Source organism: Eumetopias jubatus, unplaced genomic scaffold, assembly GCF_037043125.1.
Source record: "Eumetopias jubatus isolate StellerSeaLion01/CBP00866 unplaced genomic scaffold, mEumJub1_p1.0 scaffold_2, whole genome shotgun sequence".
In the NCBI taxonomy this organism is placed as follows: domain Eukaryota; kingdom Metazoa; phylum Chordata; class Mammalia; order Carnivora; family Otariidae; genus Eumetopias; species Eumetopias jubatus.
The window spans coordinates 135,610,402-135,636,963 of NW_028274808.1; the positions used below are offsets into that span (position 1 = coordinate 135,610,402).

Below are 26,562 nucleotides of genomic sequence, written 5' to 3' on the forward strand. Positions count from 1 at the left end.
GATGTGAAACATGGTGACTATAGTCAATAACACTGTGTTGTATAATTGAAATTTGCTTAGAAAGTAGACTTTAAATGCTCACACACACGCACACGAAGATAAATATGTGAGGTGATGGATGTGTTCACTAACTAGATGGGGAAATTTTTTCACAATGTATACATATATCAAAAAATCACATTGTACACCTTAAACATCTTACAATTTTATTTATCACTGTACCTCAATCATGCTGAAATTAAAAACAAATTTTTAAGGATATAGAGCAATATCTATAAAACAATGGTTCTTAAAATGTGGTCCACAGTCCATGAAAAGTCCAGACATCCTTGCAAGGTCAAAATTCTGTCCATAATAATACATAATAATTTCCATTTTCATTCTCTCAAAGGAGTACAGAGCAGTTTTCTAGAAACTACCTATGTAACATCATAACGAATTGATTACACAAGTTGATATGAGAATCCAGCTGTCTTCTATTAGATTAGATATAAAAGAGATTTACAGAAATGTAATACAATGCCACACTTCATACTAGTTTTCTTGTTTTAGAAAATATAGCTAGGGAGCCTGGGTGGCTCAGTCAGTTGGGCGTCCAATTCTTGGTTTCTGCTCAGGTCATGATCTCAGGTTCATGAGATCGAGCCCCATATCAGGCTCTGCCCTGGGTGTGGAGCCTGCTTGGGATTCTCCCTCTCTCTCTCTCTTCCGTGCTCACTCTCTCTTTCTTAAAAAAAAAAAAAAAAAAAAAGGAAAGAAAATGTAACTATTTTTCATAAAAATTGTACTTAATATGAAATGAGTTCATTATAGTTATTTTTAAATGAATTAATAATTTATCAGGTTTTTTTTAATGATTTTATTTATTTGAGAGAGAGAGCACATGAGCAGGGGGGCGAGCAGAGGGAGCAGCAGGCTGAGCAGAGAGCCTGATGTGGGGCTCCCTCTCACGACCCTGAGATCATGACTTGAGCCAAAGACAGACACTTAACCTACTGAACCACCCAGGTACCCTATTTATCAGTTTTAATATCTAGTACATTAAATATCACAGATATAATGCACAAAAAATTCTTTGGTAATCTCGGTAATTTTTAATTGCATAAAGGGGGGCGCCTGGGTGGCTCAGTCTATTAGGTGTCTGTCTTTGGCTGGGGTCGTGGTCCCGGGGTCCTGGGACCTGCTCGGCAGGAGGCCTGCTTCTCCCTCTCCCCCTCCCCCTGCTTGTGTTCCCTCTCTCGCTGTCTCTGTCAAAAAATAAATAAAATCTTTAAAAAAAAAAATTGCATAAAGGGATCCTGAGACCAAAAACTTTGAGAACGACCGCCCAAGTTTTATTCTGCCATACATCTAATACGGTGAAAAACTCTGCAGCCATTGAAATGGTGCATGAAAACATATTTACTAAATGGGTATGATCCTGTATTTAATTAAAATTGTGTGTGTGTGTGTGTGTGTGTGTGTGTGTGTGTGTGTGTGTGTGTGTGTACCCATAAGAAAAATGTATGGAAGGATGCCTATCAGTTAATGCTAATCGTTTCTAGGTGGTAAGATTGTGGAGATATTTATTTTCTTCTCTGTTCCTTTTCTATATGTACTAGCTAAAATTTTTTTAGTGTGGTAAAAAATATCACATAAAATTCACCATTTCAACTGTCTTCAAGTGTACAGTCCAGTAGTGCTAAGTATATTCACATTGTTGTGAACCAGATTTCCAGAACCTTTCCATCTTTTTTTTTTTAAAGATTTTATTTATTTATTTGACAGAGAGAGACACAGCGAGAGAAGGAACACAAGCAGGGGGAGTGGGAGAGGGAGAAACAGGCTTCCCACAGAGCAGGGACCCCGATGTGGGACTCGATCCCAGGGCCCTGAGATCACTACAGGAAGTGAAGGTAGACACTTAACCAACTGAGCCACCCAGGCACCCCATAAACTTTTTTTCTCAAGATTCATTTATTTTAGAGAGAGAGAGAGAGTGAGTGGGTGGAGTGGCAGAAAGAGAGGAAGAGAAGCAGACTATGGCAATGAGCCTGGAGCCCGATGTGGGGCTTGATCCCACGACCCTGAGATCATAACCTGAGCTGAAACCGAGAGTCAGGTGCTTAACCGACGGAGCCACGCAAGCACCCCTAGACATAAACTTAATAGAATAGAATGTAAGCTTACTGCTGCTTAGCGGAATGCTTGGCCCATGGTAGGCACCCAATAAATATTTGAATGACTAGACGAATAGGCAAATATGTGAAAGCACCTTGAAGAACAGCATGTACAATACAGGTTAACATCCTTCTTTCCAGACTCTAGCACATATTTGCTTTTAGTTTTTCCTTGTTTTAGAGTATAGCTTGAGAACCAAAAAATTTAAACTAAAATTTAAATTTAGTAAGTCTAACCCAATATCTCAAAACAATATAGTTTATGTGAATTATTTACACAGCCTAAAGGGAACAAAAAATGCTTAAGAAATTACCCCCACTAAGGGATTTCTAAGTTAAGAAAATCTTAATTTTCTATACAGTTGAGTAAAAAGATTATTATTTTCTGAAGACGCCCTGAAATCAGCCTGTTGTCTTACAAGTGTTTCTAGTTGTTGACCAGTTGTTGACCTTCTGTGAGTCCCTAAAAGCCCAGTGCCATTAGAGAAGATCAACCCAAAGGCCACATGGAAATGATACCACTTTATAATTATTAAATGATCCACATGAACTGTCCTAATTTGAAGATTTTTATTTATTTTTTTAAAGATTTTATTTATTTATTTATTCATCTATTTATTTATTTGATAGGGGAGGGGCAGAGGGAGAGGGAAAGAATCTTTTTTAAAAAAAGATTTATTTATTTATTTTAGAGAGAGAGCACGAGCAGGAAGGGCAAAGGGAGAGGGAGAGAGAGAATCTCAGACTCTGTGCTGAGTGTGGAGCCAGACATGGGCTCAGTCTCACAACTGTGAGATCACTACTGTGAGATCATGATCTGAGCCGAAACCAAGAGTCAGATGCTAAACCAACTGCACCGCCCGGGCACTCCTGAAGATTTTTATTTCTAATTCATTATCATCACATAGTTTGTGAGTCACCAAATCTGTGCGACTTAGTGGGAAAACTCTGGACTTGGAATCAGAAAGCCAGGTCTAAATCTGCTTGACAAGGTTATTGTGAAGATTAAATGAAATACTACTACTAATAAAAACATCTATTGAACACCTACTTCATATTGTATATGGAGCTAGATGTGTTACATATATTAGGCAAGTTCTCAAAAAAAGCATTGTGAAATATGCAGCATTATTCCCACATTACAGACAAGGAAATGGGGGCTCTGGGAGGTGGAAAAAGTGGCCAAGTTTCCACAACCTTTCAACATGCAGGGCTAGGATGCATGTAAAGGGCTCTCACTAGGATGTATGTAAGCTGGAACTTGCCATAAGAATGTAAGGTGTCTAATTACAAAGTGTCTCTGAAAGAAAGGATCATTTCTATTAATATCGCTTCTCTGGCAGAATGGATCAAACCAACTTAGATCCAGGAGCCAGAAACTCATCTAATCTCAACCACAGACCATCACATGTGCAAGTTGCTTTTCTTTGCTTCCTCATTTATGTTTTCCCAGTTTCCATATTAGTAACTTATATGTGGACTACACTGCCCACATCTCAGGATGTCACGAGGACTCACAGTTTAGAAAACTTGCAAAGATCCACTTTTCAAATCACCCAAATATTCCAAAGAAATTGTTGTGAGTTTTGCTCTTTGAGGTTGCATTTGGGTCAATGTCATGGCAAAGGCAGAGAAAGAGCCTAGGCGTCTGCTTTTCCACCTCCGTGTCTACCACCGTATGATCTCCTGGTGACTTGGTGTTTATGGATGATTTTTTTTCTTATGTATTGTTTCCGGATATAAACTTGATTCAAAATAGTAACTGATACACACACACAAACTCCAAACTGTCACCTTCCTCAGCTAGCTATATAGTTAACTTTTAAGTTGCCTGAGAATAGACAGATATATGCAAATTAGATATACATTTCAAAACAATCCATTCTTTTTTTTCCTTTTTTTTTTTTTGACAGAAAGAGACAGCGAGAGAGGGAACACAAGCAGGGGGAGTGGGAGAGGGAGAAGCAGGCTTCCCTCTGAGCAGGGAGCCCAATGTGGGGCTTGATCCCAGGACCCTGGGATCATGACCTGAGCCGAAGGCAGATGCTTAACAAATGAGCCACCCAGGCGCCCCAACAATCCATTCTTATTTACCTATTTTTTTAATTATGTTATGTTAATCACCATACATTACATCATTAGTTTTTGATGTAGTGTCCCATGATTCATTGTTTGCATATAACACCCAGTGCTCCATTCAATACGTGCCCTCTTTAATACCCATCACCAGGCTAACCCATCCTCCCACCCCCCTCCCCTCTAGAACCCTGTTTGTTTCTCAGAGTCCATCGTCTCTCACGGTTCATCTTATTTCCCTATTTTTTAAAGTAAGCTTTACACCCAATGTGAGACTTGAACTCATGACCTTGAGATCGAGTCACATGCTCTACGGACTGAGCCAACCAGGTGCCCCCAGTCCATTTTTAAGTATTGTTTTATAGGTGGTGCAATCTCAGGAGAAAATCCTAAGGGTCTTGGTGTCATTTGTTTAGCCAACAAATATTTATTGGATTGCCACTAAGTGCCAAGCAGGATGCCATGAACTTTAATGAGTGCACTAGACGAGACAAAGCCCATCTCTGCATTCACAGAGTTTGTAATTTAGCAGGTGAGGCCAACATGGGAGCAATAATCACAATACTAGCAGATGTGCCAAGTTCTAGCCAGGTCAGGATGCAGGGAGAGTGTGTCATGGAGACTTTCAGCTGCCTGGCGTTCCAAGCACAGCTTCTTTGAGGATGTTATATTTCAGCTGAGACAGGCTACCATCTGCCCAGGGTTGTGTAACTGTCTTCACGTCCCAACTGTGACACTTGGACATGTTAATGTCTTAAAGCCTGAGTCCTCTTGTGTAAACTGAGCATAATACACACTTGGCAGAGAGGTGAAAATACAAGAGAATACAAGGAAAGCATCTCCTAGGGCATCAGGCATATAGAGTGAGCCCTAAGTGCATGGTGTTTTTCACGATTATCTATCAATGTAAGGCATCAAGGGAAAACTGAAGGAGTTTGCCCAACAGCTAAAGATAAATTTACAGAGGGGAAATTTGGCAAAGACTCCAAATTCGAGAGATAGTCATCACCCCAAACTCAGGCTTTGCATCCTGAATTTCAGGTGCTGGAGTACCTGATACTTTAAGGCTCTGCCAAGTGCTGTTTTCATGATAAGCTGGTAGGAATTTCTGAAGGTTGATCTCTTTCTAGCTGTGGGTGAGCCAACGCCCAGGTCCGACTTCTCAGGTAAAAGTAGGACGTCTGGGAAACATCTCTCTGGTCAGAGGACACACGGTTAATCAAGAGACAAGCAAGTGTTTATAAGCCAGATGAGGCGGGGAGCGATGAACGCCCAGCTGGAGGTTTTAGTTGAGGGTCAGAAGACCCGGCACCACCCAGATGAGGTCTGAAGTGGGAACAGTGCGCAAGGACCTTGTGCTCCGGGGTCGGGATGCCCAGGGCCGGTCCGCGGGCGCTCCCTCTCCAGGGCTCCTGGGCACTTGGCTCCTGGCCAGGTCCGCACCCTCCGAGTGGGTGTGGGTGATCCCGTAAGTGGGCGTGACCGGCCCCGAGGGGAAGGAGTGCAAGGAAGTGGGAGCGAGCGGGGGTGGCGGGGCGGCGAGAGAGGGAGCAGTGGGAGGGATGCAGGGCAGGAGTGGGAGGGATGCAGGGCGCAGTGGGAGGGGTGAGGAGCGAGAGAGAAAAGGGCGCTGTGGCGGGGCGGGAGGAAGTGAGCGACGTCTCGGCTCCCGCTGCGAGTCGGCTGGCGGGTGGGCCGGCCAGGTGAGCCCGCGATGCCGCTACTCTGGAAGCCGGGGCTGCCGCTGCTGCTGCTCCTGGGGCCGCTCGGTCCCTTCTCCCCAGGCGCCTGGGCGGGACCCGAGCAGGCCGAGGACGCCGTGGAGCTGCGCTTCTCCACCGAGCGGCCGGTGCACCTGGTGAGTCCCGCGTTCCTGTCCTTCACCATCGACGCCAACCTGGCCACCGACCCGCGGTTCCTCACCTTCCTGGGGTAAGCGCCGGCCGGCCTGTCCCTGTGTCCTGCCTTCCTGACATCCACGCCCGGGGGGGGGGGGGGGAACCTTTATCTCTCTCCGTCTCTCGGTCTCTGACTCTTTCCTGCCCTCCCTCCTCTCCTCCCTCCCTCTCCCGAGGCAGCCGCCCCCAAACCGCTCTTTCCCGCCTTCATTCATTCAGCAAGTGTGGCCTGAGCGCCAACTAAAGGCCAGGTATTACGGGGAAATTTGGAAAAGAAATTTCCCACCTACCCCAGAAACATGCCTGGAGGAGGGGACCCAGGCAAGTGTGCCTGGAGGGCTATGAGCCCTTGAATTTGCAGCACAGTGTAGGACAGTTAAGATCGTGGACCAGACTTCCCTCTCTTAAACTCTGTTAAGAAAGTTAAAAAAAAAAAAGTTAGAAAAGATCTCAAAGGAAAATAAGTGTGTGTGTATAAAATATAATTTTATATATTTTAAAATAAACTTTTAAAGAGCAGTTTTAGGTTAACAGCAAAGTTAAGCACAAGGTAGAGATTTCCAGCATTAGACTATTTTTTTAATCTAAATATTAAATAAATGAGACTTAGGAGACCATTGCAGTGACTTACAGAGCCTGAATAAAAAGATATTTTTCCAACACAAGGCTGCAAAATCAGCCGTAATTTTTTTTCTTGCCTGAGAGACACAAGCTGGTGCTTGTTCACTGGCTGTTGCCCCATGAGTGCAGGCTGATCCCAGGACAGGGAGCTGCAGGGACAGTCCTAGGTCATCTAGGCCACTTATCTAGGTCATGAGAACCTCCAGAGATGGCCACACCTCAGCCAGTCCAAACAGCTGGGAATCTCCTCATTCCCAGACACCTACATGCTTTCCTGCCTATGCCCACGCTGTCAGCTGCCATTGCTAATTTTGGTCATTTATTCTGTAAAGAAAAGCAGGTAGCCTAATGGTGAAGAGACTGGCAGTCAGACCACCCTGGCTTGATTCCCAGCTCTGCCAAAGATGGGGGGTTTGGTTGTTATTAGGAGGCTTGGCAACTCCAAGCCTCCATTCCTTCACCTGTAGCATAGAACTTCTAAACAGTTTGTAGGATTGTTATGAGGATTTCATGAGATAATAAGTAAGTAGGAAGCAAGTGTTTGACACAGAGTGTTCAAAATTTAAGCTCACTGCTTTTTCCTGGAAAATGATGACTATTTGCTAACCGTCCACCAGTTCCCCGTGTGTCTCTTTTGATCATAGCTAGCCTCCATCTTTCCCTTCCGCAGGGGAGGAAGAACTGCCGGGTGCAGAGGAAGCCCCACTTTTTGCCCTCCCTGTTGGGGCTAGGGAGCCGGTATCACACAGCAGGTGGTTGGGAGAGACGGAAAGATGACTCTGGAGAAACTCTGAACTATGGGCTCAGTATCTGAAGACCCCGGGCCTAGCTTGGGAGGTGGGGTAGGGGCATGGGGGGTGGGGAGAGACGGTGTGAGGTGCCCTGCTGAAAACGGAGGCACTAACTGAACCACTTACTGAAATGTGAGCACATCAGGCCTTTTCTGACGCTGAGGCTACCATGTGCCCCGCCCTTCCCCAGGGAAGGCATCTGGGGATTCTTCCTGGAGAAACAGATCCAAAAGACAAAACCTACAGCACGACCTTGGGGATCCAGGCCTGACCACCCTGTGGTGGAGCTAACCAGTTGACTGCTGCCACACACAGAACTTCGGGCCTGCAATTCACAGGGGTGATACTCTGTCTCTTCATCTCCCGTATCTCTTTCTTCCCCGCTGGCCCCCACCTTTTGGTTAAAGGCGGGAGGATAATGAAACCAAAAGAGCTTGTGCCATAGATAAAAGTGTTTCTTTGGTTTACAGAACTCAGTGTATCCCTCTTCATACGGGCTTCTCTCCTGGGCTGGCTCCTGACCACTCCAGTCCACTCCCTTGGCAAAGGCTCTCTTCAACGCCTGCTCCCCAGGGGCTTCTGCAAGCACTTGTAGATATTCCCGGCTGTGACCTACAAGACTGATGCTCGAATAGGCAGGAGCTTCCTCTCGCTGTCCGCTAAGACCTGGCTTCTGATTTAGGGTCTGAGAGTCCACCTCCCAAGGACAGTTAGCACAGTGCCCCAGGGGATCTGCCCATCTCAGATGGCAACACTAAGCTTAATACCTGTGAGATGGGTGTTGTTCTCTTCCAGTTCCTCAAAAGTGAAGATGCTCAGGCAAAGATGGCAAGAGCTGAGCAGATGCAAGCTGAAGGAACAAGGAGAGGGCAATAGCAATAGCTGGTGCTATCTGAGCCTTTGGCATGTTGGGTCCTCTTCCTAGCATCTCCTAGGTTTTGACCCATTTGGCCCTTACTACAAGACTATGAGGGCAGGACTATTATTATCTCCATTTAAAAAAAAAATGAAGAGGGACGCCTGGGTGGCTCAGTCGGTTAAGCGTCTGCCTTCGGCTCAGGTCATGATCTGGGGATCACTGGGGTCCTGGGATCGAGTCCCGCATCGGGGATCCTGCCTCTCCCTCTGTCTGCCACTCCCCTGCTTGTGCTCTCTCTCTCTCTGACAAATAAATAAAATCTTAAAAAAAAAATAAAAAAAATTTTAAAAATTTTAAAAAATGAAGAGTGAGGTTTAGGGAGACTCAGTAAATGACCCCTAGTCAACCAGCTGTTCATGAAGGAGCAGAGTATGAGCCCAGATACTAATTGCAGGTACAAGAATGCACAAAAATAAAGTAAGCAGTATATAGATATAGATTCTTTATTTAAATTCAATTTAGTTAACATACAGTGTATTATTAGTTTCAGGGGTAGGATTCAGTGATTCATCAGTTGCATACAACACCCAATGCTCATTACACCATGTGCCCTCCTTACTGCCCATCACCCAGTTACCCCATCCCTCCATGCACCTCCCCTCCAGCAACCCTCAGTTTGTTTCCTAGAGTTCAGTGTCTCTTATGATGTGCTTCCTTATTTTCAACTCATGTTATTTTTCCTTCCCTTCCCCTATGTTCATCTGTTTTGTTTCTTAAAGGCAGTTTATATCTTTTAAAGGCAGTAGGGTAGGGTATAGAGGAAAAAGAATGCCCAGAAACAAATTGAGAAGACTGATGTAATGAAAAGAAGGACTGACCCGAGAGTGAGAGAATCAGGGCCCAGACCTCGGAGCTTCAACAGAGGCCTGAGCACATTTAATCAGGTGGCACGGTTCTGGTTTCCCATGATGGCAAAGAGATGTGGTTTCTCTTTTTTTCACATTTGCAGTTAGAGAACGTAGAGTACACAGAACTTAAATGCCAGTGATAGAACATTCTAGAATTGGAAACGAGCATCTTTTCAGTTTGTCTTCTTCCCAGAGATAACTAATCAACAACCCAATCAAAAATTTCCTGTGCCTGACTATGTGCAGAGCTCTGAAGAGGCACTGACCCTCAAAGATGGGGGGAGGGGGTCGAGATCAGCACTGCTCAATAGGAATATAATGTGAGCTTCATGTGCCAGCTACATATGCCATTTAAAATTTCCTAGTAGCCATGTTAAAAAATGGTAAAGGGGGGGTGCCTGGATGGCTCAATCAGTTAAGCATCCCGACTCTTTTTTTTTTTAAGGTTTTATTTATTTATTTGACAGAGAGAGACACAGCAAGAGAGGGAACACAAGCAGGGGGAGTGGGAGAGGGAGAAGCAGGCTTCCCGCGGAGCAGAGAGTCCAATGCTGGGCTCAACCCCAGGACCCTGGGATCACGACCTGAGCCGAAGGCAGACGCTTAACGACTGAGCCACCCAGGTGTCCCATAAGCATGCGACTCTTGATTTGGGCTCAGGTCATCATCTCAGGGTTGTGCCGTGGAGCTGCCTCTGGCTCCGCACTGGGCATGGATCCTGCTTAAGATTCTCTTTCCCTCTCCCTCTTGCCCCCACTCCCTGCTCATGCTCTCGCTCTCTCTCTCTCTCTCTCAAAAAAAAAAAGTAAAAGAAACAGGTGAAGTTGATTTTAATAACATATTTCATTTAACACAAAATATCCAAAGTATTATCATTTCAACATGTAATCAATATAAAAATATTAATGAGATATTTTACATTCTTTTTCAAACCAGGTCTTCAAAATCTGGTGTATATTTTATACTCATAGCCCATCCCAATTCAGTCTAGCCACATTTCAAGTCCTAGCCACATGTGGCTAGTGGTTACCTTCTCTGCAGTGAGGTGCACACTTCAAACAAAACACATACACAAAGGGGCGCCTGGGTGTCTCAGTCGGTTAAGCAGCTGCCTTGGGCTCAGGTCATGATCCCAGAGTCCTGGGATTGAGCCCCACGTCAGGCTCCCTGCTCAACGGGGAGTCTGCTTCTCCCTCTGCCTCTCCCCACCCCCGCATCCCCCCCCCATCGTCGTGCTCGTGTGCACGCGCGCTTTCTCTCAAATAAGTAAATAAAATCTTAAAAAAAAAACCAACCCCCCCCCAAAAAAAGACACACACACAGCAGGGTTCTCTAATACAGGGTAAAAAAAAGTAGAGTGCAGAGTCAGTGCTGGAGACCCTAAGTACTCCAGAGCAGACAAGCTGGTACTAAGCAGCAACAGCAGTAATTCTGCAGTTGTGCTTTCTTTTCTTTTCTCTTTTCTTGTCTTTCCTTTTTTTAAGATTTTATTTATTTATTTGAGAGAGAGAGCACACAAGCAGGGGGAGCGGCAGAGGCAGAGGGAGAAGCAGGCTTCCTTCTGAGCAGGGAGCCCAATGCAGGGCTCGATCCCAGGATCCCGGGATCATGACCTGAGCCGAAGGCAGACGTTTAACTGACTGAGCCACCCCGGTAACCCATGCTTACTTTTCTTAAGGGTTTGCTTATTTTTTTTCAGCAACGTTCATTCCTTTTCACCAATTCGATAAATAGTTATTAATAATGACTTTCCATAATCAGATCCCTGCATCGTCATGAACAAAATTGCTTTTCATATTCGGAAAATCACTTCTAATCAATGTCAAGTGCACGTTTTTGAAAACCGATATTGGAAATAACCTCAAGCCCTCTATGTGCTTATTGCTGAGAGAATGACCACAGCCAGAGAAACAGAGAACTGAGAACAATTACAAGCCACAGACTCACATACTTTGACCCCTGAGAAGCACTGTCTCCCTGATTAAGTGCTCCTCGTTCCCTTCCCTCCCAAACCTTTCACAGTGCTCCCTGGAGCCCTTTGCATGGCCCGCGCTCCCTAAAACTTGGCTCTTCTCTGAAGACCCAAGTGCAGAAGTGGACATGCTGCGTCCCTGAGGGAGCCCTTTGTAGTAGAAGCTGTACTTTCTACAATACCGCAGCCCTTTTCCCATTCGCCAACACAGCCTCTAAGTGATGGCCCCCCACTGTGAATGTAGTTCAAATCCCTGCTGGCTTGTTACCTTGGGCAATAGCCTCCTTTTGTTCAGGTTCCTTGTCTGTAAAAAGAGGATAATAACCTACCTCACTGGGTTGTTTTGGGATTGAGTGAAATAATGTATGCAAAGTGTCTAAAACACTGAGTTTGCACGAACCCAACTCATGCTAGAGATGACTGTCATGACTCCAGTATAAGGTTCACTGTCTCCATGTCTGGCCCTCATCCTATGCTCCCCATCACCGCACTGTGCTTTGCTCTTACTTCTCCTTATTGATTAAAGATTGGTGTTAGGGACGCCTGGCTGGCTCAGTTGGTTAAGCATCTGCCTTCGGCTCAGGTCATGGTCCGTGGGTCCTGGGATCTAGTCTCGCATTGGGCTCCTTGCTCAGCCAGGAGCCTGTTTCTCCCTCTGCCTGCCGCTCCCCCTGCTTGTGCTCTCCCTCTCTCCCTCTCTCTGACAAATAAATAAAATCTTAAAAAATAAAAAAATAAAGATTGGTGTTGCTCTCACAGTTTTCTCTCCACTCCCATGTCCCACCATCATCCTAGATGACTTCAGGTCCTCTTGAATAAACTGTCTCTCAATTTCTTCACATCCACACTTTACAATCCTCTTCCCTCGGTGTTCAATTGGAACTGGCTTGTACCATCTTTTGAACTGTGTGCATCTCTTCCCAGCCCCGCATTCACTGACATCAACACCGCCATCTTGAAATCAGCCCCCGTGGGTGTTTGCACCATGGACATTGGCAAATGTGAAAAAACAGGGTACTTGTTTTTAGGGAGCGAGCTTACTAGCACACACGGCTTCACCCCATTCCAGCCACCTAATGCCATGGACACACCTTGACTCTTTTCATCACTAAGAACCTTTTGACATCTGAAATCTTAAGTGAAAGTCTCCCGTTCTTGGACTACACTCCTTACTCCCTTAAACTTCCACTCTGTGGATCCGCCACAACCATCTGTTAGGTCCCTCCACTGAACAGCCTTTTCCTGTCTCTGCTTCTTCCACAGCTCACTTGGGCTTCTTGGTTTACCACACGAGTCGTTCTTGTGATAACATCCCCCAAACTCCTGCCCTGTTGTTCTTCCTGTTAAACCCAAACCTAGCTCAGTCCAGTTGTAGTTTCCATCTTTGGAATCTATAAGGTGGTCATAAAGTCTGGGAATGAGAACTATTACCTGATTATGAATTGTAGTGTGTATTAATAAGCCACTTTTATGTATTTGCCTCTACCTCCCGTCTCAGTGGCTGCCCTGAATAGTGGGCTGTGAGCTCTTGGGGTGCAGAGGAAGGGCCCAGGCACATGGGTTGCACTATACATTCTTGGCCTCCAGACTTACTTGGCCCTAGTGCCACCCCTTACCTCTTCATCTCCCTGCCTTTCTCATCTTCCACTTCCTTAAAGTTCCGATCCTACCTCCACCTCACCACTCTGAGCCTATGACCATGTTTCTCTTCCCAAAGAAAATGAAGTCACTGGACAAGAACTTCCTTTTCTTCTAGCCACCAAACCTGCACACATCCCATGGCCACGTCTAGCTTTCTTCCTTTCGCTCTCCTCAGGCCAGTGCCTCTCTCCTCTGTCTCCTGCTGCCTCCCCGAGGACTTTGCTCTGTCAGTCATCTCTTGTCTCCATTGTCTTTAACCTCCCTTTTGACTGGGTCCTTCCTCACAGCATGGGAACATCCTCAGGTCTTTCCCGTCTCAAACGCTGTTCTGCACGTGTGCCCCCCCCCTCGGCGGCCTTCCTTACTGCCCACTCCTTCCTTGATCCACCCTCACGATGTCCCTATCATTGTGTCATAAAATCCATCTCTCCAACATCACCAGTGACCTTTTATTGCAAAATCCAATGAACACCTTGTGTTTGTATCTTATTTGGTGTCCATGATGGGTTGAATTCCTGGGTATTGCCCCCACAATTCATACACTGAAGTCGTAACCCCTATACCTGAGTGTGTGAGCTTATTTGGAAATAGTGCCATTGCAGATACAATTAGTTAACAACTAGTTGTAGTGAGGGGCGCCTGGGTGGCTCAGTTCGTTAAGCATCTGCCTTCGGCTCAGGTCATGATGCCAGGGTCCTGGGATCGAGCCCCGCATCAGGCTCCCTGCTCCATGGGGAGCCTGCTTCTCCCTCTCCCACTCCCCCTGCTTGTGTTCCCTCTCTCACTGTATCTCTCTCTGTCAAATAAATACATAAAATCTTAAAAAAAAAAACAAAAAAAAAAACAAAAGAGCTAGTTGTAGTGGAATGGAGGGGGCCCTAATCCATTCTGACTGATGTCCTTACAGAAAGAGGAAATGTGAGGACGGATATACACACAGGGAGAAGGCTGTGTGGAGACTGGAGTTGCAGCCGTGGTTCCTGGGCTGCAGGGAACCACCAGAAGCTGGGAGGGAACCTGGAACGGATCCTTCCCCGGTCACTGCAGAGGGAGCACGGCCTTGCCAGACGCCTTGATTTCAGATTTCTAGCCTCCACACCTAGAAGAGAGTAAATTTCCATGTTTAAGGCACTGGTCCGTGGTACTCCGATTCTGGAGTCTCTTGGAAGCTTTTGGCAAGGTTGACAATGAAACCTTCTCATCCCTTCAGGTCTATGTTGCTTCCGTTTCTGCGGGTTCCCCCACCTCTTTAACACTTCTTCTCCTCTTTCTCTACCTTGTCTTAATGTTTGATGTTCCTCAGACTTCTGACTTGGGCCTTCTTTTCACATAATCTCTTCTTTTCACATCATCTCCTGAGTGGTCTCACCGGCTTCCGTGGCTTTAATTCACGCCCTATGTGATTTATGGGTTGTTGGTTTTTGTGTTTTTTTTTTTTTTTCTTTTTGATTTCTGTGGTATAAATATTCCCACCGTGGCTGATTTCAAACTGCCAACGGTTTAACAACTTGTTCTCAAAATATAACAACTGGCTCTCACAGCTGATGGGAGCCGGTACAAGCTGGCTCCCACACACCTCCGATTTGGTGTCAGAGATAGGCAGCTTATTTTTACACGGAAGGTAAAATAAAAATACCTGCAGACTTTGCTTTCCCCTCACAAACTGCTCCGGAAGTGAAATATCTGCAGCTGCTTTGACGTGGGGCTTTTTGGTTTATTTCCATATCACTGTGGTGGTGGTAAATCCCCCCCAACCACCACCTTTTTTTCCCCCTCCCCCGTATATGATAGAAATAGAATACCTTTGATCAGTTTTATTTTTATGACATGTTTTGCAGCTGTTTAAAATCTGGTTTTTGTCAGAGGGCATCAATATTGTATTCTCAAAACAAGAAAATATTCCCTGGCAAAGGAGACAAATAAAACGATCTTTACTACCAATACTTTTGAAACGTGTGATTTCCTTTACTTGGCAGGAGCCATAGCATTGGGTTTTAATCGCGTTCAGAAAACAATCTTTGGCCCCACTTGCCCTTTCGTCAGGGTGGACTCACTTGTTCACTCGCTTAACAGATATTTATTGAGCACCAGCTGTGTGCCAGGCACTTGTCTAGGTGCTGAGGAGATTCTGATGAGCCAGACAGATGGGAGCTTACATGGCATGGAGGGGAGATAGATAGTAAACCAAGCAAATAATAAGGAAGCTAATTTCAGAGAATGGTGAAGGATTTGAAGAAAATCAAAGCAAGGTAATATGATTGAGAGTGACCTGAGGTGGTATAGTCACTATCTCTGGGAGGTAGGCTCTGGGACTCAGGCATCTGACCCAGGCAGATATATGTATCTTGAGGTCTCTTGAGCTCCTTCTACATGGTGCTAGTTTTCCTTCTGTTTCTCAGAGAGCACCAGTCTCTGGTACCAGCTACACAAAAAATCTAAATGAGCTTCCTCTATCATCAAACGCAGTTAAAATGCCAAGGGCTGGACTCAGTGCCTGACCAAAGGCAGGGGAACAGAGCCAGCCTGAAATGACTCTGAGGAAGATCCTTTTATTAGTTGTGAGGCCGTGTACCTGCACCTGTGGGCTGGGGGTTACCAGTCACTGACGTTTAGACCGAGGACTCTCCATTCTGCCTCTCACCTTGATGTGTCCCTCAGCTTGTCCATTACACATGGCCAAGGGCCAGACGGAAATATGTTTTTTGGTGTTGCTTTAACATTTCCAATTCTACAAAACCGAGCCTCTCCCCCTGCCCTCATCCCCATCTCCAGTCCATCACCTATTCTTCATCTCAGCAAATATTACCATCTTCCAAGATGCTTCCCAGGGGGTAATCCTTGACTCTTTTGGAATATCCAATTAAACATGAAATCCAGTATTTCTACCTCCACAGGTGTCTTGAATTTACCCACCTCTCTCCATCCCCAGGGCTGTTACCCTATCTCAGCCTATCACTTCCTGTTTATGTTAATGTGACCACAGTCTTGGTCCTTCTGTTCAGTTATTTACACTGCAGCCTGAGATTCTTTTCTAAAATAGAAGTCGGGTGAGGCCTTTTCACTGCTCTAAATCCTTCCATAGCTCTAAATGGCCCTCATATAAAGCTGGATTCCAGGACACGGTGGCTCACAGTCCCTCCATGGTGCGGCCCTTTTAGCCTCTATAGTCCATCCTCTCCCTGCCCCTAATCTGTAGGCTCTAACCACATCTGTTAGCTCTTCATTTGTGCCATATTCTCTCCTACCTCTGCCTTTGCGGACATTTCCCTACACCTAGAACGCTTCCTTCAATCCCACCTCAGTATCTTTGACCTGGATAAGATTTAATCCTTTTGAATGTCAAACAGTGAAGCTATTTCCCCCCAAAACCTCTAACCACACCCTACCCCCCGGCCCAGAGTTTGGGTTAGGATACCCATTGTGTGTTCTCATAGCCCTGTTTTGGAATTGCCTATATACCTGTTTAAATACATATGTATGCACTTGGGGCACCTGGGTGGCTCCGTCGGTTAAGTGTCCAACTCTTGATTTCAGCTCAGGTCATGATCTCAGGGTCATGGGATCAAACACCCCTCCCTCCCCAGTCCAGGCCCCGTGCCGAACAGGGAGTCTGCTTGGGATTCTCTCTCCTTCTACCCCTCCCCTGCTTATGCAAGCTGTCTTTCTCTCCCTCAAATAAATACATAACAAATCCTTAAATATATATGTGTATATATATATATATATATATATATACATGCAGATTGTAAATTATATGAGAACAGCAGCTCTGTCTGTCTTTTTTCCTATTGTATCCCCTGCAACTAGCATAATGCCTGGCAAAGTGGGCCTGCCATGAATTTTTATTGATTAACGGATGGCTATGTCTCCCTTCCTAAATTTTGGTTTCTTCGCTTATCCTTAAAAAATAAAACCACCTTGTATAAATTAAAATGTCATATGCTTATTATGGAACACTTATAAAATACAGAAGAGAGTCTACCATCCATCTCAGTACATAGTAATGACCCCTGTTATCGCCTTGTATAGATATTATTTTCATTATTGAAATCTCACTATGTCTGCAGCTTCTTTTAATTGTGGTAAAAGATACCAAACATAAAACTTACCATTTAACCATTTTAAGTGTGTAGTTCAGTGGCATTAAGTGTACTCCCACTGCAACCATCACCACTACCCATCTTGGAACTTTCTCATCTTCCCAAAAGGAAACTCTGTGCCCATCAAACAACAGCGCTCTCTTGCCCTCCCTACTGCTTTTTTTTGTTTGGGTTTGTAGCAAAGTGGAAAGGGCTTTCTTCTGAATCCTTACTTAGTCCAAGTTATCATCTCCCTTTATTTTCAAGCGGCTGTGAGGATTTCGCAGCACGGGCCGTCCTTCCTGGCGTTCTGTGGTGCTGCCCGGTGTTTCAGTTAACGTTGAATTCCAGGCCGATAACATTTCTGAAGCCTCACTTTGTGCTGTGTTTCCGCACTTAGGGGCCCATGAAAATCTTCTAACTTCTTGTAAGATCCAAAGAAAATAAACTTTTAGGTCAAAGAAAATGTTTTAATATATAATATTCACATGTTTGTCTTTATGGAAATATCATCATGAAATATACATTTAAATATATATATATATATTTTTAATGGAGGAAGAGGATCATGAAGGCAAAAATGCCTAGGTAGTACAGTAAAAAGCTCTCAAGTTACAAACAAACAAAAGAATGGTGAGGAGGAATTGCTGGAGTTTTTAAGGCAGGAGACCTATCCTTTGGTCTATTTCCATCTTTTAAGTTCTCTTTCCTAAGCATAAATAAAGTCATCTTTGGAACATTTTACATAGCAGTATGTATAGTTCTGCAGTATCCTGAAATTTTAGCTTTAAAAATTTTAAATTTTAGGTCAGGTCTCTAATTCCTCAGACGTTAAGACATATTGCCAATTAGTCCTCCTGGAATGATTCTCCAATTTGAAAGAACCCACATGGAAGCTAATTAATTGGACCATTCCAAAGAGCTAGACGGCATTGGTTTTATGCGTTTTAAGAGAGTTCAGAGAGTAGTGTGGCCAGGATCACATGTATGAGACTTCAGAAATGTATGGCAGGCGTCCCCGTTACCTGCGTCTTCTGGTATCTTTGTTTTGTTCATTTAGATAGTCATGACATCTTCATCTTTCTGAGGGAAGGGATTGTAAAGCATTCTGATTCCATTCTGGAGCATTTGGTGCCATTCTGAGCACATAAGAGGCACCTACCAGCAGCATTTTTGACTTGATGAGATATGCATTTAGAATTGCTCAAATTAGAGTTGTTGATGATAGGAATTAGAATCTTATCTAATTCTAAATCATTTGACTTAAATTTAGAAGGATGGTTTTCCTTGAAAGCCAGAGTTAGGGAGAAGAGGAAGAATCCTAACTCATTTATGAACTTATCTGAGAACCTAAACTTCTTTTTTACATTTTTAAAAAAGATCTAGTTTATAATTTTTTTAGATTATTTATTTGAGAGAGAGAGAGAGAGCACGAGGAGGGAGGAGAGGGAGAAGTAGACTCTCTGCTGAGCAGGGAGCCCGGACGATGCAGGGCTCCATCCTAGGACCCTGGGATCATGACCTGGGCCAAAGGCAGACGTTTAACTGACTGAGCCACCCAGGCGCCCCAAGATTTATTTATTTTAGAGAGAACATGAGTGCAAGTGTGGGGGGCAGAGGGAGAGAATCCCAAGCAGCAGACTACCCGATGAGCGTGGAGCCTGATGTGGGACCGTCCCAAGACCCCGAGATCATGACCCAAGTCAAAATCAAGAGTCCGATGCTTAACCTACTGAGCCACCCAGGGGCCCTGAGAACATACATTTTTGAAGACAATCTATTTTTCCAAGAAACATAAAGTCATCTTTCCTATAGTGCCCACTCTCTTAACCTCTTTTCCTCCATCAGTCATAAAAGGTTATGAGTCTTTTGAAAGTACTGAACACTATCCTACTTGTCAAATTAAAATATAAGTTCTTGCCAGAGTCAGAGCTCCAAGTTGCCTGCAGGCGCCTAGATGTGCAACCTTGCACTTAGAAAGATTCCGACTGAGAAGACTTCCCCGTTATAGCAATAGGACTTCTCCCTCCAAGCCCCATACAGCCACATATTAAGAAATAGGTCCACCTCAAGAGTAAACATGTTAGACTGGAGTGTCCTGGAAAACATACTTTTAATTTCTTGCTTGTCTTCTAACAGTTCTCCAAAGCTTCGCACTTTGGCTAGAGGTTTGTCTCCGGCATACCTGCGATTTGGTGGCACCAAGACGGACTTTCTCATTTTCGATCCCCAAAAAGAACCGACCTTTGAAGAGAGGAGTTACTGGCAGTCTCAAGTCAACCAGGGTGAACTTTTTAAAGATTCACAATATGTTTTAATTCATTTGAGTCAGTCTTGAGCATTCTCAGAGAAGTGTTCCGGCTGCCATCTGACAGTAAGAAATCGAGGGCTCCCGACTGCCTGATGGAGGCATTTCTCACAAAAGGAGGAAGTAGGGGGCAGGTTTCCTCCTCCCGATGTTTTCAGGAATGTGAGACCTCACACAAAAAATTGTGCTGGGCATAACTGAGAGTTAATTGTGCTGTAAATAGAACAATGATTGTAGCTGAAGGACACAGCTGCTTAGTGGGAGCATGTGGGCAGAAATGTGTCAAACTGAAAAGAGTATTTACAGCCGAAGATACAAGCAATGGATTGCAACCCATTTATTCTGAAAATAGAATGTGAATGGAAGGTATAACAAAAGGGTGTGGAGATACGCTCTGCTTCTTAGACTGGATTTTAAGATTTGATTTATTGGGCAGTGACTGTCAAACTTTATTGACTACCCGTAGTCCCCTGGGGTGAGTTTGAATATTTGGATTCTGTGTTCCAACCTTAGATTACAAGTTTAGCAAGCTCCTCAGATGATTCTGATATTTGGAAGTCTGTTGGCTCCCCCTGAGAAACCTGCCTTAGGGAGCAGCGAGGATTTGCCCTATGTCTTCCATAAGTACTATACAGACATCAAATGGAAGTTAAATCATTATTGTAACGATTATGAAAAATATAGTGTATATATAGTTGAATTATAATAATGTGTGCATCATGCATATATTAGTGAATAATATTTCATTATTTCATATATTACATATTTTCCTTCTATTTTCTTCAGGTAGGCAGTGTCCAGAACAGTTAATCAGTAATTGGGCCAAAACTGATAGAAGAGTAATTAGAAAAAAATGAAAAAAAGCAGGAGAATTCTCTTAAAGTGACATATTGGAATCATTTATGCTTAGACTTGACCATTCCCGTCAGTCACGTGTGTTTGAAAGGTCTCTTAAGTTCAGACCGGAAACTCCTTTGCTCGTCAGTTTTCCTCATCCTGTGTGTATATGTGGTGGGGGATGGGAGATGTCAAGTGCCTCTGAAACATCCTTTTTGAGCACAGCGATGGATGAGGCACTGGCTGCCAGAAAGCCAGAATGTGTAGCTTCCCAGAAAGGAAGTTGTTGGCAGGTCAGCACGCCCTGGCAGCCAGCGCCCAACAACTCTGCTGCCCTTGTGATAAAGAAGTCCGGTCTGCCTGACAGCATAGTGGTTGACTTTTCCAATTGCCCATGTTGTGGTCTCAGAAGCTTCGAGGATATCATATTTGAAGGAAAAAAAAAAGTCAACATTTCCTGTCCCACCATTATGGCAAGAGGAAATCAACCCAAAACAGATAAGAGTCCAGCGAAACAAATTTCTGTGTATTTTGAAAGTGAATCTTAAGAGAATTGAACTGTTTTCTTAGGTGGGGTTCTCTAGCAATTTTAAGTTTCTGAGGAGCCTTCTGAATTGTTAAATAACCTGAAGTCACGTCCAGTGTATCTGTATCCAGGGTATGTCCAGTGTTTCTTAGGAAACCTGCCCTTTGGTGGTTTTTTTGTGTGGTGATTGGTTAGCCAGCAAATTTGACGTGTGTAACAGAATATCTCTCTCTCTGATCTCATACCAGAAATGTAATTATCCTGCTTTAGTCACATAAATAAGTAATGAAATAAATGTACGGGATTTCAACCTTACCACTGTGAAAATAGATCCTCTAAATTATTTCTTCCATTTGCAGATATTTGCAAATCTGGATCCATCCCTTCCGATGTAGAGAAGAGGTTACAGTTGGAATGGCCCTTCCAGGAAAAATTGCTGCTCAGAGAACAGTATCAGAAAAAGTTCAAGAACAGCACTTACTCAAGTAAGAGATGAAAGGTACCTGCAGGTGTCCCAGCCCCTAAATACATGGATAGCTTGAACTTGGGCTTGAACCACGTAAGCCCTATAGCAGTTGTGTTAAGAGTTAATGGGAAATCTTGAACCCAAAACTTCTGGGTTTTTTTCTCATTTCTTCACCTGACTTTGCCTACTAGCCATGAAGTGAAATCTAGAAATCACTCATGAGCTAATAATGACCTTTACTGCTCTGAAGAACTAGGAAGTCAAGGAAGACACAGATACATTCCTTGTGTAAAAGTGAAGTACAAAAGTATGAAGAGTAAATAATGGGGGCGCTTGACTTGTTCAGTCAGTAGAGCCTACGACTCTTGATCTCGGGGTTGAGGGTTCGAGCCCCATGCTAGGTGTACAGATTACTTAAAAGTAAACATAAATCTTTAGGGGAAAAAAAAGAGCAAGATGTGAAAACCATTCACACCTCATCATCCATTCCATCTCTCCTCCCAGAAGCAACCCCTAAATTATGAGTTGGTGTACCATTAGGCAGTGGAAGCCTGAGTCATGCCAGACAGTGTTGGCCATCAAGCAGTTCTCTCTTTTTCTTTCCTCTGTGGCTTTGCAGACCTAGAACTAGCTCGACGAACCAGGAATTTATTTCCATTCACTGAAACAGTTATGCGGTCTTCAAAATGGGAAGATGTTGTCATGCAGGGCTTTAAAACAACTGAAACAAGCCACCCTTATTTAACTATGAAAAATATTTTTATCTGAAAGTTGATGTTTTAGACCCAACTAAGGGATGATGTTGCCCCAGATCTCAGTTAAGGGAATAACCTGCTCAGATACTCTACAACTGTCTTTTGATTTTTGAAAAATAAATTATCTTGTAGTTAATTTGGGTCACTCGGCATTTCTAAGAGAACATTACTGGAAGAAGATCATTTATCTTTGAAAGATTTTGCTGGATATTATCTGGATGTCAGTGTATCCAGTGGATTTTTATTTTTCTATTTTTTTATTTCTAAGGTACAGAAAAGATGTGGCACATAAGAAATCAGAAAATAGTTTACATGTTAATAGATAAGGCAGTCCTCTAAATTATTTATTGCATTTTAAAGGGGGTAGGAGAACAACTCTGACACTTTAATAACATGATCTATGGTTGAATGGAATTTGACATAACACAGGGCCATCTCAATCCCACGAAGGGAATGACAAGAGTACAAGAGACCCATAGCAGTAAGGTCTCACCTATAATAAATCAATATGATATAGGTCTGCTAAGAGAAGACTCCGTGGTATTAGGTAATCTATTGATTTCTACTTTATTTTGCATCATGTTAAACATTATACCAGTTTATACCAGTTTCCTACCTCACACAATCTTTCTGGAATCAAGGTGGTAGGTTTCCACCATCTTTCCCTGCCTCTGGGACTAGGACCTTCATAGTTCCTACACCAGAAGAAAGTTCCTTCACTAGGTAACTAGGTCATTATAACTGCGGCCACCCCACTGGCTAAAATATTTAACAAATACGGATAGTTTATTTGCATCTGGAAACATTTGACTCCTGGTTTGAAATTCTTTGTTTTAACATACATGTCTTAGAAACATATAGATAAGAATGCACTGAGTTTCGTCTGGGCACCAACTCATTATGGTAGGAAGTATCTCAGAAGCCGACAGGTGTTTCCACACATTGTTCTGCACTGACGGCTGAGGTTGGTGATGCCTGAGGAACTTGGGCTGGCATTGTCCAAGGGAAGAGATAGCAAAAGTCTATGGTGGCAAGGACAGTCATTGTCCTTTAATGTGTCTATCATGGCACTGACTAATTCGTCAGTGGCCTACACCATTAAAACGGGTGTCCTAGAAGATACAGGCAAGTTTTCCAGTTACAGGACCCATTGGATGGTGGGTTTCACTTAAGTAGAAGATGACAAAACATTTGTCACGAGACTACAAACTGTAAGCCTGTTTAGGCAGCAAGAGGAAGCAATGTTACAGATGTAATTCTGGGTGTGACTGCAAAAAGAACTTCCTTATTCAAATAGTTCTACTTAATGAGCTAATTCTTTGCTCTCCGTCTTCTCTGCCTCTCTTCCTCATCACCTGAGTCCTCCCCCTCCATCACCCAGTCCCACACTGGAAATGGACACCCTTATGTAAACAGACATGGCATAAGGCCAGAGAAAGAATGCCAATGCTAGTGTGTCATTTAGATTATCCTGCTCCGGGGATCTTTCCACCCTCTCGTAGAATAAGGGTAATGTTTGGGAAATGGAAATTTAGCTGTGAGTTTTTTCTTTCTTTCTTTCTTTTTAAAGATTTTATTTCTTTATTTGACAGAGAGAGACACAGCGAGAGAGGGAGCACAAGCAGGGGGAGTAGGAGAGGGAGAGGCAGGCTCCCCGCGGAGCAGGGAGCCCGACGCGGGGCTCGATCCCAGGACCCCGGGACCATGACCCGAGCCGAAGGAGGACGCTTAACCGACTGAGCCACCCAGGCGCCCCTTTCTTTTGTTTTCTTTTTAATTTTATTTATTTGTCAGAGAGAGGGAAAGAGCAAGCACAAGCTGGGGGAGTGACAGGCAGAGGGAGAAGCAGGGTCCCCACTGAGCAAGGGCCTGATGCGGTACTTGATCCCAGGACCCTGAGATCATGACCTGAACCGAAAGCAGACGCTTAACTGACTGAGCCACCCAGGCGCCCCTTAGCTGTGAATTTTCTTATTGTTCTTATTTTGAGGACAGAGTAGGCTGACTGGGTGGTTGTTTTTTTTCTCTAAGAGTAGATTCTAACTCAGTAATATACAGCCCTTATTCTAGGAGATGTTACTATTATGTTGTAGGAAGCATATAATAGAATTTTAAGCTATATAAATTCCAAGTGCCTTTGGAAAAATGAAACAGACAAAGAATCAAGTATGAGTTGAATAAATACTCTGAAATGCAAGCATTCTAGATTTTTTTTGAAAATGCCATTGAGGGACAAGGTGGTGGCAGTGCCTAATATCTATAAAGGCTTTTTATGGTTTACAAAGGGTTTTCACATATGTCATTTCAACCTCGGTTTTGTGAGTAGGCACACGATGGTGCTAATTCCAGGATTCTGGATCCATAGCTGAGCCTCATGCCAGGTAAAGCGATCACCTCAATCATACAGTCTGTAAGTGGGAGACTGGCTCCTGGAGCTCAGGTCTTAGGATTTCTGATCCAGGAAACTTTCTACAGTGTGATTTTGCAATATGAATGTCTAACGTGGAGCTGTGACTAAGACAGTCGAGTCACCCCTTTACAACAGTCTCTAGTAATGGCACAGCCACCAAATAGCTATGCCATATTGGGCAAAGCACTTCATTTCCTTGGGTGTCAGTTTCCTCATGGAAAAATGACGGTGGAGGTTTGGGGAGAACTCAACAATCCCCAAGGCTCTGTGCCATCCCAAACTGTGGCTCAGGATCCAGTGGAATGCTGGGCAACAGGACTGGAGAGCTTTTCCACCCCTGTTGTCCGTAACTCCCTGATGATAGGCGGCAGCTCTGTGGCCGTGCGTGACACAGCAAATATCTAAAACACCCCAAACAACTCCCGAGAGGCGTTCCTGCCCCTCAGCCTTTACCAGCAATATTAAATTGAGGGTTTCTCTGCTATGCTCACCCAGTAATTCACTTAGAATTTTTTAAACTAGGAAAGTTCAAGAGTGAATTTCTATTCAACCACTCTAAATATACATGAAAATTACAGACATTATGCATTCGATACCTGACTTGAAGATGATATTCAAACTGACATTGTCGCTACTCTCAAGAAGTAATTCTGGACTAGCTGATGGTTAGAGAAGTTGAGTTCAAAATTTCCCAAACCTTGATGGCACTTAAGTGACTCAGTCATTTTTTAAATTGTTTTGATTTTTTTTTTAAGATTTTGTTTATTTATTTGACAGAGAGAGAGACAGCGGGAGAGGGAATACAAGCAGGGGGAGTGGGAGAGGGAGAAGCAGGCTTCCCGTGGAGCAGGGAGCCCGATGCGGGGCTCGATCCCAGGACCCTGGGACCGTGACCTGAGCCGAAGGCAGACGCTTAACGACTGAGCCACCCAGGAGCCCCAATTGTTTTAATTTTAAATTTATCTTACCTAGCCCCAAGTAAATACCTAAGAGTTTCAATTATTAAGTTGTTAAGTCCAAAAACCTACTAGTAACAGTTCTTGTGTCCAACAGAGTTGATATTTCCCTTGCAAATCTAAAGGATCCTGTAGTGCCTGTGTGAATAGGGTTGCTTGGTTGAGTTTGAATTTCAGATAAACTAATTTTTTTTTACTGTATTTCTCACATATTGCATAGACATGAAGTAAAACATTATTCCTCATTTATCTGAAGTCCAAACTTAACTAGTTGTCTATATTTTCCTTCGCTAAATCTGACAACAAGGTGGTGAATTTCTTGAGGCTTGCCAGGATGTCTTGGCACCTAATTTGGAAACCACGGATTTATAGCCTTAGGCCAATTTTTTAATGCCAAATTTTACTTATTTAAAATTAACAAACCCTATACGTGAAATTTTCCAAAAAATTGTTTTAAATAGAGTGAAATTTACCAAAAATATTCTGTGACTGAGCTTGTGAGCAGAGATGTTTCAGTTATGAAGAGCATGGCTTATATTGACTAATGACAGTGTGACTTGGGCATGAGTTCCCCTGAGGTCATTTGAACGAAACCAGAGTGCCAGACCAAAGCTTCTCGTTCTTTATGTGGTTCAGCATGGAAAGCTGAATCAACAGCTGAAGTAAACGAAGTCCTATTAATTTTTAATTTTTTAATTTGCCTGTCTAATTTTTTGTCTCATATTTATAATTATAGTCACTCATTAGGAGTGACTTCAGTTTAACAACCAAAATAGTAATCCGTTGGAGAACAAATCTGGAGGCTTTCATTACGTGGTGCTGACCCAACCATTAAATTGCAACATTTTTCTTTTAGAAAGCTCCGTGGATATGCTGTATACTTTTGCAAATTGCTCAGGACTAGACTTGATCTTTGGGCTAAATGCCTTGCTACGAACAGCAGATTTGCAGTGGAACAGTTCTAATGCTCAGTTGCTCCTGGACTATTGCTCTTCCAAGAATTATAACATTTCTTGGGAACTAGGCAATGGTAAGTGTCCCTGGGACATTTCATTAGTAAGGAGATTCCCCTTTGGCATTAGTTGTAACTATTTATGACATTCTTTTTAATATTAGCAAATATGCTTTTGGCTCAGCATACTTGTACCAGCGCTCAACAATGCAACTTTTGGAATTGCTTATGGCAGAACACTCCTTTATATATCCTAGGACCTACTGTGAATCCTAGTTTATGTTACACTTGAGCTGAAGACAACTGGTTGGACCCAGAAACTTCCACAACTGGTTGGACCCAGAAACT

At 43.7% G+C, this 26,562-nt stretch overlaps 1 protein-coding gene across 2 annotated transcripts in view; it reads left to right on the forward strand.

The window, feature by feature from the left end:
• The first annotated feature begins 5,836 nt into the window (after positions 1 to 5,836).
• Positions 5,837 to 26,562, forward strand: part of HPSE (heparanase) — a 35,542-nt gene continuing 14,816 nt past the window's right edge. Inside the window, exons 1-4 of one of the 2 annotated variants that reach the window (XM_028124208.2) lie at positions 5,837 to 6,167; positions 19,144 to 19,289; positions 21,035 to 21,160; positions 26,119 to 26,292. In XM_028124208.2, the coding sequence (XP_027980009.1) occupies positions 5,950 to 6,167; positions 19,144 to 19,289; positions 21,035 to 21,160; positions 26,119 to 26,292 (664 nt within the window). In that variant the 5' untranslated portion in view covers positions 5,837 to 5,949. The remainder of the gene's footprint in view (positions 6,168 to 19,143; positions 19,290 to 21,034; positions 21,161 to 26,118; positions 26,293 to 26,562) is intronic. The other variant, XM_028124206.2, reaches the window with a different exon arrangement.